This window comes from Orcinus orca, chromosome 10, assembly GCF_937001465.1.
Source record: "Orcinus orca chromosome 10, mOrcOrc1.1, whole genome shotgun sequence".
Lineage (NCBI taxonomy): Eukaryota > Metazoa > Chordata > Mammalia > Artiodactyla > Delphinidae > Orcinus > Orcinus orca.
Window position 1 is genome coordinate 35,793,462 of NC_064568.1, and position 15,657 is coordinate 35,809,118.

General features: G+C 44.7%; 2 protein-coding genes across 10 annotated transcripts in view; both read left to right on the plus strand.

The window, feature by feature from the left end:
- Positions 1-7,290, plus strand: part of SFMBT1 (Scm like with four mbt domains 1) — a 132,832-nt gene extending 125,542 nt beyond the window's left edge. For 6 of the 8 annotated variants that reach the window (XM_049715589.1, XM_049715587.1, XM_033424602.2 and 3 more), the window contains one exon: positions 1,080-1,750. In XM_049715589.1, coding sequence (XP_049571546.1) covers positions 1,080-1,220 — 141 coding nt within the window. In that variant the 3' untranslated portion in view covers positions 1,221-1,750. Of the gene's footprint in view, positions 1-1,079; positions 1,751-6,629 lie in introns of those variants that run through there. The other 2 variants (XR_007479562.1, XM_033424603.2) reach the window with 2 other exon arrangements.
- A 1,405-nt stretch (positions 7,291-8,695) lies between these two features.
- Positions 8,696-15,657, plus strand: part of STIMATE (STIM activating enhancer) — a 52,440-nt gene continuing 45,478 nt past the window's right edge. For both annotated transcript variants that reach the window (XR_007479737.1, XM_012532363.3), the window contains exon 1: positions 8,696-9,012. Coding sequence is in view for 1 of the 2 variants with exons in the window: in XM_012532363.3 (XP_012387817.1) it covers positions 8,853-9,012 (160 nt within the window). In the remaining variant the exon portion in view is untranslated. The remainder of the gene's footprint in view (positions 9,013-15,657) is intronic.

Sequence of the window (15,657 nt, forward strand, 5' to 3'; positions counted from 1 at the left end):
CTCTTTAGCAGAGGTCTGTGGAGGTAATAGCAATTTATTTACAAGTCTAAGGAAAAATATTTCTATCCAAAACAAACAAAAAAAAATTATTTCCCTTCTCCGGAGTAGAACTATGATAAAAAGTTACTTATCTGACTGCCTCCATAGTTGAAGCAGATTATTATTGCATTCTCATTTTTCCTAAGAGTTTGTTTCCATCCCCTATTAAATAGCTTAAAATTACGCATGCTATACTTAATTATCCTCCTCTTTTCCAAAATAACGATCTGCTTGTTTTAAAAAATAATTAACATCTATAATGTGTTAGGCTCTAACAGAAATAGTCTGTGGCCTTAAATATTGAAATAAATTTTGTTTTGATAATTGAGGAGATTCAAAACTGAACATCTTTGAAAAGCTGGTCAGGCTTTTATGAATGTTACAGAGTAGGAAAACATTGCAGTTTATAGGTAATATTTTCTTTCAGATTTAGAAAGAGTCCTCTAAAAAGATATTTCTTCTGGCACATTTAGTTGCTGGTTACTGTTAGGCTAGTTAATTTACCGGATTTCTGCAGAGCAGAATGGATTCTTACCCTTGGTAAAACTTTTATTACACATTCTGTTTTTTTTAAATTTATTTGGCTGTGTTGGGTCTTAGTTGCGGCATGCAGGCTTCTGTCTAGTTGCGGCACACGGGCTCTCTAGTTGTGACAGACAGGCTCAGTAGTTGTGGCACACGGGCTGCAGAGCGTGTGGGCTCAGTAGTTGCAGTGCCTAGGCTTAGTTGCCCCACAGCATGTGAGATCTTAGTTCCCCAACCAGGGATTGAACCCACATCCCCTTCATTGGAAGGCAGATTCTTAACCACTGGACTACCAGGGAAGTCCCCTTTATTACTAATTCTGAAGATTGATTAGTATGAAGGACTATGAGAGGCATTTAAAAGGAAGTGTGTGGTAATTATTTAAAGGGAAAAAGTGATGAAAGGAAAAGCACAGGGACTTTTGATTTTGACAAAGCGAAGTGAACCAGGGCTGTAATGGTCGAGCTGCCACTCATATGCACATCACAGATGATTTGTATTTTATGCTTTAACAGGAAATTGATGGGCAGGCCCTGTTGCTCCTTACCCTTCCCACCGTTCAAGAGTGCATGGACTTAAAACTGGGCCCTGCCATCAAACTTTGCCATCACATAGAGAGGATCAAGTTTGCTTTTTATGAACAGTTTGCCAACTGAGAAGGACAACCAAAGTGAGCTGTATCTTTGAAGCACAAATGCAGCAAATCCTTCGCCCTGCTCTACAAGTGGAGCTGAAATAGTCCTGGGGCTCTGGGCCCTGCAGGTGTCGGCTTGCTCTCTTTGCACTTTCAGGGAAGGAGGACCCACACTGAGTAAGCAAAAACTGCACAGAAGTGGCTCTCCTGCCAGTGAAAATGTGGGCATCTCTTGTTCAGCAGATTGCAGTTTAAAAAAAATAAAGGTTGTGAAGAAAAGACTCCTATAGAAGAATAAGCATTTCCACTGGTGTAGCCTGAAAAAGAAGAATAATCTAGGTTGCTGGAAAGCACCCTTTTGGTTTTCTTTTTGTTCTTTCTGTTCCTTCCCATTGTAGATTGAACTTTGTTCTCTGCTTTCTCTTTCTTGGAAAGAGAGAACATAGCTTTAAGTCAGCACTGATTTGGGACTGTGCCTAAGGCACATCAGTGCTTCATTGTCATTGTGTTTTTTAAGCTTTTTTAAATTAAAACAGTTCATTTTGGGGATGATTATGTGGCTCTAGGGTTTTGAATGTACAGTCACACTTTGATCCATTTTAAAATCTATTCTTAGGAGTTCCTTTGTTTACTACCTCTGTTGATAATTGAGCTTATAGCCATGTATGAGGTTGTTTTAATGATACCATTTTTAAGCTACATGAACACTAAAACTATGACAGAGTTGGAGGGAAAAAAAACACTGTTTGCTTTCTTAAAAATAATGTGTGGCACTTAACACCAATTCCTTAACTGACTGATCTAAGAACTCTACTGTCATTGTTTTGCATCTTGACCCAGGTTGGGCTGCCTGTTTCAAGTAGTTCAAAGATTGTTCCTATTTCAGTTGAATTGCTTTCTCCCTGTTAGTTCTCAGAGGGACTTCAGAGGCTTTTATTTTGTGTTTACTTTTCTCTGTAGTTGTTTGTCTTTCATTTTGAGAGTCCTCACTTTGGGTAAAAATCAGTAGGTGTTCCCTGGACCCACAGTAAAGCCCATTTCCCCATCTTTCTCGGTGTCTCCAGGCAGATAGTGTAGAAGCACAACAGAGAAAATAAGTTTTAGGAGGGGTGTTGCAGAGCATGGCATTTCCGTCACAGTATGTCCTCAGTGGCTGGATAAAGATTGAGAGATGGTTAAGGATTCTAGAAACGTCTTTGCCTAGTCACGTTTACTCTTTCTTTGGTTAAACCTTTAGATTGAATGTATTCTACGGTCAATTCCCACTCAACAACTCAAGTTTCCTTTTAAGTGTTTCTTTTGACCCAGCTCAAGTTGGTATTAAACAGGCAAATTTTCACTTATGATTGCACTGTTAGCTATTATAGAATAATAGCATTTGCTGTACTGTTCCAACCATGTGGAATGAGGAAAGATACATAGGTTGCTTCCTTTAAATGGTTTGCTTTGCTGAGTGTGTGTGTGTGTGTGTGTGTGTGTGTGTGTGTGTGTGTGTTTTAATTATCCTAGTTACCTGCAAATATATAACCTAATCATTCCTCTTCAAGATTTGAAAATGTTTTAAAACTACAAACTGGGTAAATTCTAAACAGCTATACAAATATAAGGTAATTTTATTACAAATTTAAACTGATTGTGATTTTTTCCTTTTCTTCCCCCGCTGCCCCACGTGTTTTTATGGACCTTGGCAAACATTTGTAATCTGAATCTTCTCTTCATTGGATAATTTATGAACCACCTTAACTCAGACCCTCCAACCAAACCATATATTAAAGCATCAACTCTTTGCTTAGGTTACTACCAGATATACCTGGAAAGACGCTTCATTTAAGTAGAAGTTAATATGTTTGAACTTATCGGAGATATAGTTTTTAAAGTTTTGATTCATTCTATGCCCCTGGAAGAGAAGCATATATATGATGCTTGGGAACAGTTAGCATTAAGTAGATAGAGTTTCGGCGGGAGGGGGGTGGGGGTGGGGGTGGGGGAGGCGGGTATCTTGCATAATAAAATTTCCTGAGAGCTCAGCAGTCAAGGCACTAAGGCAAAGAGTTCCTTGAAGAAGATCAATGAAACAAAAAAAGTCTGGAACTAATTAACATTGTTGTCTTATTTAGGAAAATGAGATTTTCTATAAGAGAGAATTTACCAAATGCAACAGTGAATATGTTATATTGTCTCTCTCTTGACTTCTTCAGAAACCATAGAATTTAAAACACCTCCCTTCACAGGTGAGGGGGCAAAGCCCCTGCAAGATGAAACACACGGCCCTAAGTAGTAGTCTCTGATCAGGTAGAGTCGGGCCCCAGCCAGCTTGTCTATTTATGCCATGATTATTCAAGCTCAGCTTTCTCCCAGAGAGAAGCTGACTCTAAATTAGACAAGTAAGTAGGGTTTCCTACTTACTATTCCTACCTACTTCCTATTTTTTGCATTCTCATACCAAGATAATAGTTTATCAGGCAACTACATTAAAGAAGTATTATATACCCCCAGTCCCTATCCCTGGCTGTCACAGGAGAGAGGATAATTGTTTGGGAATTTGGCACAGGGCTTTTTTTTTTTTTTTTTTAAGTGTAAAATTTAGACTCCGTTTGCCTCATAATGTGGCTGGGGCTGGACTGGCCAGCAGTGACAGTCTGATTGTCGTGATTCTAAAACATATATTAAGCCTGATAACAGCTCACCATGTTGGGGTAAAATGTTTGTTATGTTGCAATAGGTATATGAACTTTGGTTTTTAAAGATACCAACCTCTTAAATCTGTGCGAGGTACATTATGAGGGACTGCATTTGTCTAAATTTCACCTTCAGCTGGCTCCATAGCCTCCCTAAGGTCAGAAAGTTTTCCAGGATCCATTTTTGATCCTGAATTGACAAGCTTGGAAACAGGTGAATGGATTGTATCATGCTCCTGGACCTTGAAGTTGACTGACCAATATAAGCCTATTATTGTAGTGTTGGTGTGTTAGGGAAACCTTTTACTGCATGCGAAGATTTGCTGTGACATTTTGACTATATTTTGTGGGCTTCTGGGGACTGTGCTGTTTTCATTTGTAAACCACCTCCATTCCTCTCCGTTGAAGCAGAACTGTGGTGGCTAATGCAGGAAATGCATTAATGGGAGCTTTCGTCCTATCTGCCTTTCTTTAGCGTTGTAGGTGGCTCCCAGCATCTACATTATAGATATAAGAGGTCAGGGAAGGATAGTTACCAACCTCTGGAAGGGATGGGCTTCTTCGGTAAATATTTATTGAATTACGATAGAGGCAGTCATAGAAAACCAGTTCAGAACTTGACCTTTATATGCTCCTTCTCCTGGAAGTAAAATTTTTCTCACTGTGAGAGAGAGGGCATTGGACCAAAGCTTCCTGAGGACTTGAATACATTTTACTTGTTCTCTTGTACCAATTCAGTCACTAATACCATAACTGAATACAGAGTAAAAGCTTTAGGAGGCCTCAGGTTGGATAGTACTCAGAACCGTCCCCTCCCCCAAGCCAGAAAGTATTTCTGGGGCACACACAGAACATCAGGGAACTGTAGGTAAGATTTAACTAAATGGGGACATTGGGAAAACTATCATAGGCACTTCTGTTTACTTGGTGCCTATCACCAAAGACATTTATTTAAGACACCATGTGCTGGTTTGATTGATGCCCACAGATACTCTGAGAGAGCTGTTAGGAGCATAGCCTCGGCAGTGGAAACACACACTAAGTTTGAACTTTGGTCCTGTATATTGGGGTTGTTGTGTGTGTGTGTGTGTGTGTGTAAGTTCAAAAGTGTTCCGTGTTATCAGTTGGCCTTTTGAAGATGAAGGAGAAGGGAGCACTAGCAAATGGAGTATAAGTCTCAGTAGGGACTGGGTACCCCCTTTAAAAATTTGAATGTCTTTGGTCTTGGGTCCACCCAAAGTAACCATGTGTCATGGTCATGGTGCTGGCTCGGAAACCCTGTAGGACAGAGCCTCCTGCAAAACCAAAAAGAAATCAATCACTTTCATGCACGTATAACTCTTCCTTGATTTTACTCACTTTACAATGTTTTGCTAGTGAATTTTGATGATTCCCTCCCATTGTGTCAGGATGTATATGCTTTGGAAATTTGAATTTATCTAAATAAGTCACCTATGGACTTGGAGTTTTGGCAGGAGAGTTCTAAACTCCAAGCCCAGTCCAAATGGATCTGGTTCCAAGCCTGCTCACCTGGGATCTCCTCTGTACTTGTACCAGATTTCACAGGTAGTTCTGTTTCTGAGGGCAGCCTTAGGGGTGAAGGTGGTGGGCCATAAGTGCACTGGAGATCGATTTTCTTCGTTCTAGGGTTTCAGAAGTCTTAGATTTTTGCAAGAACCAGCAGAACCAGGAGTGGGGGTTGGAGGAATGGAGAAGTAGGCCTAAAACTCCATTCCTTTATGTCTTTTCTGACCTGACACACCATTTGGGTCTGTTCTGGTGCCGTGGCCTATCGCAAAGGACTGTCTTAAAGGGAAACAAGCCACAGCCTTGCCGGACATGTCTTTAACTCCAGCAGTAATGGAGTTAAAGCTGTGGGAGGCAAGGGTCTCCGACTATTTCTGGAGGCAAAGGATGACACTGGCTAGTGACATGAAGCTACCATTGCTAATAGGTGTGCCTGTTCTCAGGATGCGTGGGAACTCAGTCCTATGGGTTTCTACGTGTTTTCGTTTATCTAACTGCATGCCTAACTTGGCAGAGTGGATGTGAGCGTGAGCAAATAGTGTTGAAAGGATGAAGGTAGGCTCTTGGGGCAAATCAAGTCACAAAGCAGATGACTGAGGGAGGTTACAAAGTTTAGACAAAATTAAAACTTATCTCCTTTTGCAAGAAGTCTCTAGGGAAGTGTACTTTGAATATTTCTCTTGAGATTTTTAAGTGCTCATTTTTTTTTCTCTTCTGTTTTTTTCTTTTTTTTTTTTTTTTTGCTGTTGACTATTCTCTGAAGACAGTCAGAGGCCTGCCAGTGTGGGACTCCTGGCTGGTTCCAGCACTGTCCTTAGGCCCTTTTCTAATACTAACTCATTGGAACTGATGCACTTTAATGTATGTTGTCCTTTTTTTTTTTTTTTTTTTTAAGCTGCTTGTTTGGAACAAAATGAAATGCATATTGCGTTGTATCCTTCCTGCTTACTGTTTTTCTCTTAATTTTAAAAGTTATGCATTGAGGATAAAGGATACTTAAGGAGAAATATGCACAAGAATACCTATTAAAATAACTCCCATCAAGTTTGATGGTATAACTTCAAGGGATTAAAAAATAACTATTTTGGATGAATATTTTGCGTGGGTTTTTTTTTTTTTGGTTTGTAAATAAGAGTGTATATAAACGTGTGGTATGTTATGACAGTTTTAAGTGGTCGTGAGAAAATTAAAACAGGTCTTAAGGTATATTTAACTTCCTTTGACAGCAAAGAAGGCATCTTGACCAGAGTAAATCCTTCAAAACTGTTTCCAGTGGGACCTCAGAGAATCATCTCTGAATGGAGGAGAAAGTTCCTTCCTGCTTCAATAAAATTAACCTTTCCAGAATTCTCCCCCCATCCTTCTGTCTGATCCTTTCCCCTCTGGATCTGGGTACTTTTTAATTGCCGTTCAGAAAAGGTAGGAAGAGCAGAACTTCCCATAGTGAGCTTGCTCCCGGCACCGAGGACTCTGCCCCGATCGCTGAAGACTGCTTCTTGTTCTTTACATTTGCCTTGGCACAGCAGCGACGGGCCTTAGGGTTCCTCCACATCTGGATGTGCAGAGCACTGCTTTGTCAAAAAAATTCATTTTTCAGCTCTGTGTGCAATTTTCCTTGAGCTGTGTCTTCAAGCAATTAATAATCTCCTTATGCCCAACTACAATCTCTTTGGCTTTAAGGACACATCCTATTGTTTGGTTCTCTCTAAACGTGGACTGTAACTGTTGAGCATACATACCCATAAGGGACCTTCTTAGACTTAAAGACGGTAATGCAATTTTTCCTTACCTGTTTATTTTCTTAACCTGATTTTCTGTATTTTCCCATGGTCAATACTTGTGGAGAGTTTTTAATTTTATAAATTAAAAGTCAATTTAATTTAAAAAGCATTTTGTTGCATGCTCTCTGTGCCAGGCACTATGTTGGATTCAAGGCTGAGAGAAAATCAGTTCCTGCCCTCAGGAGGCTTACACTCAGCTGGGAGAGAGAGGTGTGTACAGCCGTCTAATTTAGCAGTCTGAAAAGTTCTAGTGGAGCAGCACACACAAGGTAATGTGGATGCACAGTGGGGACAGGGGTGTCAGGCAGGCCTTCAAGCATGAGTAGCAGTTCATGGAGCAGGGAAAAGGGAACAGTATTCCATGCAGCTAGAATGCCATGTAAAGGCACAGAGGTGTGGAAGTGCATTGTAAGAGAAGGGCTGGAGAATTGGCTCTAGGGAGCCAGTAGCATTTGTGTTCTCCAGATAATCAAGTTAATATTCCTGTTAACCAAGAAAGCTTTTGGATATCATTGAACCTTTTATGTAATTGGAATTTCTTGACGGCTATCTTTAGGGGAACTTTCCCTAGGTTTGGTATTTATTGTTCAACAAGTGTACCCCAGTGTCTACTAGAATAATACTGTGTGTACACTGGCATTAAGTGGATGCAGTCCTGGTCAGGGACCTGAGAGCACCAACAAGAGGTGTCGGGAGAAAAGCCAGAGGCAGCTCAGAGGGTAGGTGACAGAATGGGGACTAAAGGCCCTAGTAGAGGAAGGGAGCAGGTTCTGAGGAGTCAGAAAGGGTTGAGTGGGAATAAATGTGAGTGTGTGTGGAGGGAGGCCCTGGAGACTGACAAATACCAACAACCTGATTTTCTTTTATGAATCACATTCAAAATGAACAAGATGGGGTTACATCCACGTGTTTACAGCATATACCCTGTATATTTTTAAATGAAGGCAGTTGGATTGAAATGACCATTTAAATTACGTTTATGGGAGGAAAAGTCGATTCGGGGCCTGAATGATGAATCTAAGACAAGCCTTTGGCCAGGATACTGGTACTAACAAGGAAAGTACAAGGACACCGAAGGTCTGGGTTGGAAAGAATATGCTTGTGTGCGGAGTCAGATTGTTTTCCTCCACGACCTGCCTCAGAATAATCCAGCCTGCTTGCCGAAAATGCAGATTGTTGGCCACCGTCTCAGAACAACTGAATCGGAATCTGGGGGTGGAATCCAGAAGTATTTTTTCATAAATTCTTCAGGGGTTTATCTTAGAGGGAAAAAAAAAATTTCGTCACAGATCTTCCCTGCTCCTGCCCTCCCCACCTGGAGCTCGGAGTCCGGGCTTGGGCTCTCAATCCGTTTTGCGCAGCCCAGCTCACCTGGTCTGTCCTACCTGTGGTCAGGATCCAAAACACCGCTCCCTCTCCGGCCGGAGCCCCGCCCCTGGTGGGGGGGAGAGTAGGAGCGGCCAAGGCCCGCCCCCACGCCGGGCCTGGCCAATCAGGCGCTGCGGTCTCAGACGTCGCGTTACGCGCGGCGCCGAGTCGGCCGCGGGGCGGAGGTACCGGCTCCCGGCTCGGACTCCGGGCTCTGGGCTCGGTGGCGAGGGCCCCGCAGGTAGCGAGGCCGGGCGGGCGGCCGGGCGGCGGCGCCCAGCGCCCCTCGCCAGGCCCGCCATGCAGGGTCCTGCCGGGAACTCGAGCCATTCACTGCCGGGTGGGCCGCCTTCCACCGTAGCGTCCGGCGCGGGCCGCTGCGAGAGCGGTGCGCTCATGCACAGTTTCGGCATCTTCCTGCAGGGGCTGCTCGGCGTCGTGGCCTTCAGCACGTTGATGCGTGAGTCCGGGACCCCCGCCCTCCTGAAGCCCTGCGCCGCGAGCCTCGGGCCCACCGGCCTCGGGGACCCTCCTGCCTGAGGAGTTCAGGCCTTGGGGACACGGGCCCTTTGGCGAAGGTGCCTTCCTCCCGCGAGCCCAGGCTGGGCATTCCTAGACGAGGGGGAGCTTTGGCCCCGACCCAGGGTCCTGGGTCCCTCGCCTTATCGCGGCAGCTTCTTGTCAGGGGTCACCCCTACTACTCTTCTCCCACCCGCGCACACCTCTCTTCTGAGATGCCCCCCTGCAACCGTGTCATCGCAAATTAAAGCTACCCTACTTAACAGCCTACGGCCATGACCCCCGGAAGGCATATTCTTTTCTGCCCCCTTTTAAAGGCTCTTCTTAGCCTCCCCTTCGCCCCCAGTCTGATACTGAGCTTTTTTCTTCACCTTCACTTCAGGATTTACTATATCCCGTTCGCATATAAATCCTGCCACCTTGCAATACCTGGCTTATTAGGCCGTGCATTCCGTTCCCAGGACTACTTCCCCCGGCCCCGGCCCTTCACCCTCAGCTTAATTTTCTGTTTTGGTTGGAGCTGGACCCACCCAGAGTGCCTTCTTCCCCGCATCTCCTTTTTCCTCTCCTTTTCCTGAACAGGCTCACCTGTTCCATCTCTGCCCCAACCGTTCCTAATTAAGTTGCATCTCAAGTCTCCCCTGGCTGTTCCCTTTCCCAGCCCACTTTTGTTTATATTTCAGGTATCCTTCCTTTCCATGAGACTTGGGCAACTTAGGAGCTTAGTGGAGAAGCAGACTCAGAGGGTCTGAGGAGGTCTTAGAATTCCTGTGCTAAGTCATCAGGGGCCCTTCCTTGAGAGCTTCATAATGGGGAAGAAAGCCCCAGATAGCCCTTCTGGAAAACCAGAAGTTCCAACGTGTTGTCATGTGTGCCACGTGTTGAGGGGTTATGTTTTCTTAGTGTACATCCTTCCTTTTATTAAAGTGACAAGAGACCTAGTAGCTCTGTGATTGCATTTCGGGGAAAGGAAGAGTTATAACTATTTTGACAGAGGTGTTATTTCCAAAATGACTTGTTCTCAAAATTTCCCCACTGTGCTCACGTGGGCAGAATGGGACGTTCCTGCAGAAGGTATGCTCCTTGGCATCTGGGAAGGATCCTGCAGCTGTGTGTGTGCGTCTTGTAGGGTCCAGTTGCTGGAGTTGCAGCTTTGCTTGTTTATGATGTGTGGCTTATTTGGGTGAATTCTCCCAAGCTTTAGGGAACCTTGAAGAGGCTATTCTTGGACACCACTTTTTTTCTGGTTGCCTGGCCTTCGTAAGTCTTGCAACAAGTCCCAGACTGTATATGTTTGCTACTTTTTCTCTCCTTTTTAGTCTCTACTTGCCTTGCTGTTTTCCCTGCTGAACAAATACCCACTTGTTCCCACAGTAATAATTTGTGATGACTTAGCGAAAATCAGCTTCTGACTTGGGTGCATGAACTGTATGTCTGTATGTTCGAGACATTGTGCGTGGGTCTGCACTCCCCTCCCCACGTTTCTCTCGTCCAGCTGGCCTTCCTTTCTCCCTAAAGGAACTCCAGGCTTAGGTTTTATGTTGTTCCCTGACCTAAGATTTCTTAGCATAGCCCTGGCTATTTTCATGGGTTTGATTGGTGCTGATGGCCCCACTAATTCCCTGGGGTTTGATACTTGTGATTCAGAGAGGGAAATGTGATTATGACAGGCGGAGTTGCTCACAGCTGAGAAATGTGCTGGGTTGAATGTGTTCAGAGTGATGGTGCTGGCCCTGCGAGTCTTCAGGGACACAGTCACTTCTTAATCTTCACTGTGAGCACAAGTGCAAATCCCGCCGTGGTTGGTATATTCCGTATGCAAAGGTGGAACTAGAAAGTGGTTTCTTGCTCAGTGTAAGGCTAGATGTGGAGGGAGCTTGTGGCATTGGGTAGTAGGTCCTGGGACAGTGATGAGTAGGGGTGATGGGGGGAAGAGTTGGAAAGGCTAGAGCCGTGTCTGCCCTGAATACAGGCATGGACATGGATCGAGAGCCCTATTCTCCCACCTAGAAGCAGACAGCAGCCCAAGGGGAGTCCCACTGATCGAGATCCAGTCAGGGAATTACCTTTCTTCTCTTTAACTTGTTGGTTCTATTAAAATAGAACTGTGGGGCTTTTCCATTTTGCAGGGCTGGGAAGAGGAGGAAATCTCTTAGGAACTGCTTTACATTTTGAAATGGACTTTATTGGGGAAAACGAAAGGGGGTGGAGGTGGTCTCAAGGAATTGCTCCTGCAAGCTGCTTGGCTGTCTTCCTGGTCACAGTGCCTGTTCCTCAGTCTGGCAGAGCTGCTGTCAGGAGTGCCAGGCTCCCATGAAAAGACTGCTCACCTTGCAGCCCTTGAGGGAGGTCTGGGTTCGTTAAGATGAGGCCACTCCATCCTTTATCAATTCCATCATTGGTTTCTTCAAGCATATTTTTTCTCTCTCCCTCTCTTTTTTTTTTTAATTGACTGTGCTGCGTAGCATGCGGGATCTTAGTTCCCTGACCAGGGGTCGAACCCGTGCCCCCCTGCAGTGGAAGCACGGAGTCTCATCCACTGGACCACCAGGGAAGTTCCCAAGCACATTTTAAATACCAGTCATCTCTCCTGAGCAGTTGAAACTAACAGTCCCTCTCCTCTTTGGAGTCACAGTCTTTTCCGTTCCGGTGCTTTCCTCCTCCAGGGCAATGGGCTCGGACACTTCTGACAACTCCCCAGTTCTTGGGGCAGGCACTATTCCGTTTTCCTGTTGGACCAGCTCAGTTGTATAGGATGGACCCATTTCTCTGCCAGACAGGCTGTGTGGTATTTTTCATCACTTCACATCCTGATTTCAGTGAATCCTCAGACCACTGTTTTTATGTTTCTTTTTCTACCCAGAAAATTACTTTTTCTCCATTTACAGGTTGCTGTGTTTTTTACCTAGAAGTAAGGATTACCTGGAGGAAGACCCTCTTATATCTCAGGAGAGGATTTTGATTCTCACGGGGATTTCTCATCCTGGTGCTCGGCTCACTGTGTGGGGATTTCCAGACGTCTCTGGCCAGGCAGTTGAGAGTTGGTGTGCCAGTTGATCTATATAGCTGATTCTTTAAGCTGCATAAACATACAAGCCGCCATCTGCTGGCATGTCCCAGTGTCAGCATCGCCTTGTTCAGGGGGTGAACTTTCCGGAGGCTTCGGCTAAGGTACCCTGTGTGTCCAAGGAAAGCCAAACAAACTCAGAGGCAAGCTTTTTTTTTTTTTTTTTTTTAACATCTTTATTGGGGTATAATTGCTTTACAATGGTGTGTTAGTTTCTGCTTTATAACAAAGTGAATCAGTCATACATAAACATATGTTCCCATATGTCTTCCCTGTTGCATCTCCCTCCCTCCCACCCTCCCCATCCCACCCCTCCAGGCTGTCACAAAGCACCGAGCCAATTTAAAGGGTCTTCCCGCTCTAGGTTTTCTGGAGTGTCACTGAAAGTCGTCGGGTGTCTGAGTAGAAGGAAATGCTTTAAACGAGGGACCTTTGTCATGCTCTTCCTGCTGAGCAGCTTGTTTTGGTGGCTTTATCTGTAGTCTGTGACTCAGTGAAGTCACAGCACAGCAGAGCTGAGCAGTCCTGGAGCTGCCCTGTGTGTTTCAGTACAGGGCAGTGGCCCAGCCATCAGCGAAAGGTCAGTATTGGCCAGTGTGTGTGTTGGCATTAGGGGTATATTTACTCTCAGGACCTGTAAATGCAAAGCAGACTCAAGCCTCCTTCACCATGCACCATCAGAGTCCTGGGCTGAAGTGTAGACAGAATTGGCTTTTTAACCAAACAAGCATTTTGAGAGCTTGGATAAATCTACCTGCCTATTTTCATGTTACAGATTTGGGGACTATCCAACTGAGAGAAGGTGTCATTGTTTTATGAGGACACTGATGGTGCTGAGAAATGATAGCATTTTTCCTGAGGCCCAAAGTAACATCACAGACTAGTCTACCCAGCTTTGAAATCTTTTTTTTTTGCGGTATGCGGGCTTCTCACTGTTGTAACCTCTCCCGTTGCAGAGCACAGGCTCCAGACACGCAGGCTCAGCGGCCATGGCTCACGGGCCCAGCCGCTCCGCGGCATGTGGGATCTTCCCAGACCGGGGCACGAACCCGTGTCCCCTGCATCGGCAGGCGGACTCTCAACCACTGCGCCACCAGGGAAGCCCCCCAGCTTTGAAATCTTAATCTCAAATGAATCCCTGCTGTTCTGGCGCATGGTGAACTGGCCTCCCTTTGTGTTCTGTACAGACATAGGCATGTTGGGACAACCTTTCCTGGATCACCTGTCCCCACGCCATCCTAATTTTTATCTTAAAAAATGTCAGGTGTACAGAAAAGATGAAAATAATACAATGAATGCCTATCTGCCCTCCACCTCGATTCAGAAATTGTTCACCTTTTGCCACATTTACTTTATCTCTTTATACTTTTTTATTTTGGCTGACCCATTTGAAGGTAAGTTGCAACCAGCATCACACTTATCCCTAAAAACTTCAGTTGAGTCTCCTAAGGATAAGAATAGTTGTCTACATAACCACAGTTTCTTTTTTTTTTTTAATGAATTTATTTTTTATTTGTTATTTTTTGGCTATGTTGGGTCTTCGTTGCTGCGTGCGGACTTTCTCTAGTTGTAGCGAGCGGGGGCTACTCCTCCTTGCGGTGCTCAGGCTTCTTTTTGCAGTGACTTCTCTTGTTGTGGAGCACGGGCTCTAGACATGCGGGCTTCAGTAGTTGTGGCTCGCGGGGTCTAGATGCGCAGGTTCAGTAGTTTTGGCACGTGGGCTTAGTTGTTCTGCGGCATGTGGGATCTTCCCGGACTAGGGCTGGAACCCGTGTCCCCTGCATTGGCAGGTGGACTGTTAACCATTGCACAACCAGGGAAGTCCCCATAACCACAGTTTCATGATCACACCTAAGAAAATGTATAACCCTGCAATATCACTTAATATCTAATATTCACACTTCCCCTAACATCACAGGTCTCATATAGCTGGAGTGTTTTAAAAACTATGATCTAATCAAGGTCCACACTTTGCACCTGGTTATGTTTTTAAGTCACTTTCACCCTAAAAGAATCTCCCCTGCACACACACACACACACACACACACACACACGAGGTTTTTTTTGTTTTTTGTTGTTGTTTACTGACATTGCCTTTGGAAGAGTCCTGGCCAGTTGTTGTAGACGGTGCCCCACCTTCTGGAGTTGTCTGGGTGTTACCTTGTTGCGGTTTTTGGGCGTTTCATGGACCCCTATGTTTCCTGAGTTGGTCTGGAGGAGCCATTAGATTGCGATAACCATTTTTACAGCGAGAACACTGCGTGAGCAGTGTTGCGTGCTTCATGTTACACAGCACCAGGTGGCACGTGACATCAGTCCCACTGTTAATGATAAGGTCAGTTACTGGGCAGAGAGGGCACGTCTCCAGCTCTCTCCCTTATAGGGTACATTTTCCCCTTTGCAGTTAATACATTATCTCTCTGGTGGTAATACTTTGAGATCTTGTGAATATCCTGTTTCCCGGTAACTTTTCACTTCTGGTAAAATAATGAAACTCAGTGATAGCTGAAATGGAGCTGGAGCTCATATGTGAAGGTGCCATCTCTGGGCCTGGCACCCATCACACGGTCAATAATGTCGCCTTCCTTTCCTACCCCACCCCGGAGTGCCAGCCAAGGCCCAGGAAGAGCATTCTGTCCCAGGCTGCTATTGTGCCCACAGGGGAAAGGAGTGCAGCCAACATTAGCATGGAGGCCCGTTAGGGGGTCTTTATTTTCAGAAAGTTTTTGGTTTTCTAAATGCTGATTCATCTGGTAGCATTTATCCATAATGGTGATGGCCTTTATTTATAATAAAACTTCACTAATTTGGAATAAAATCAGGGTAGGAGGGAGTTATCTGAATTAGGGGACAATCTGAGTTGTAATGCATTTTTTGCCTTTTAAATACCTTTGTTTTTCAAGTGTTGCTCTATTGGCACCTATCAAGCCTTTACTGCTTTAATGAGCTGTTTAAAATCCTCTGCAGTTAGTATAGTGTTTGCATGAAGATGAAGTCTCCTCCTGTTGAAGGAGTTTTACAAATGGTTAAAAATAGCAGAATCCCTGGCTCTGGAACCCATCTGACCTGGGTTTCATTTCTGCTTCTGCCACATACTGCCCTTGAGCAACCCACGTATTTCTTGAAGCTTTGGTTTCCTCCCCAGCAAGATGGGAGTGATGATTTTTCTGGAACTCAGGATTAGAAGGGTGTGTGTAAGGAAGCTGGGTTAGTGTCAGGCACATGTTGGGCCCTCCATAGTAGGAGGGGGGATGTCATCCTCATTGTCATTACAGTATTCACATTCAGAACTCAGTTGAAGAACATCTCACAGGTGCTTGAGTAACTTGTTTTCTGAATTAGGTTGAACATTTCCCTTTCTGTCTTGTTTACTCAACATGTTTACCTTTAGCCCTCTTCTCTTAGACTGCATAATAGTAAAAAAAAACTGTAACCCAGACAGTATAGCGATTGCCAATTCCAAGTTAGCAGACTCTCAAACCAGGTGGCTTTGGTATAAGTAATAATCTCCTTCCTTCA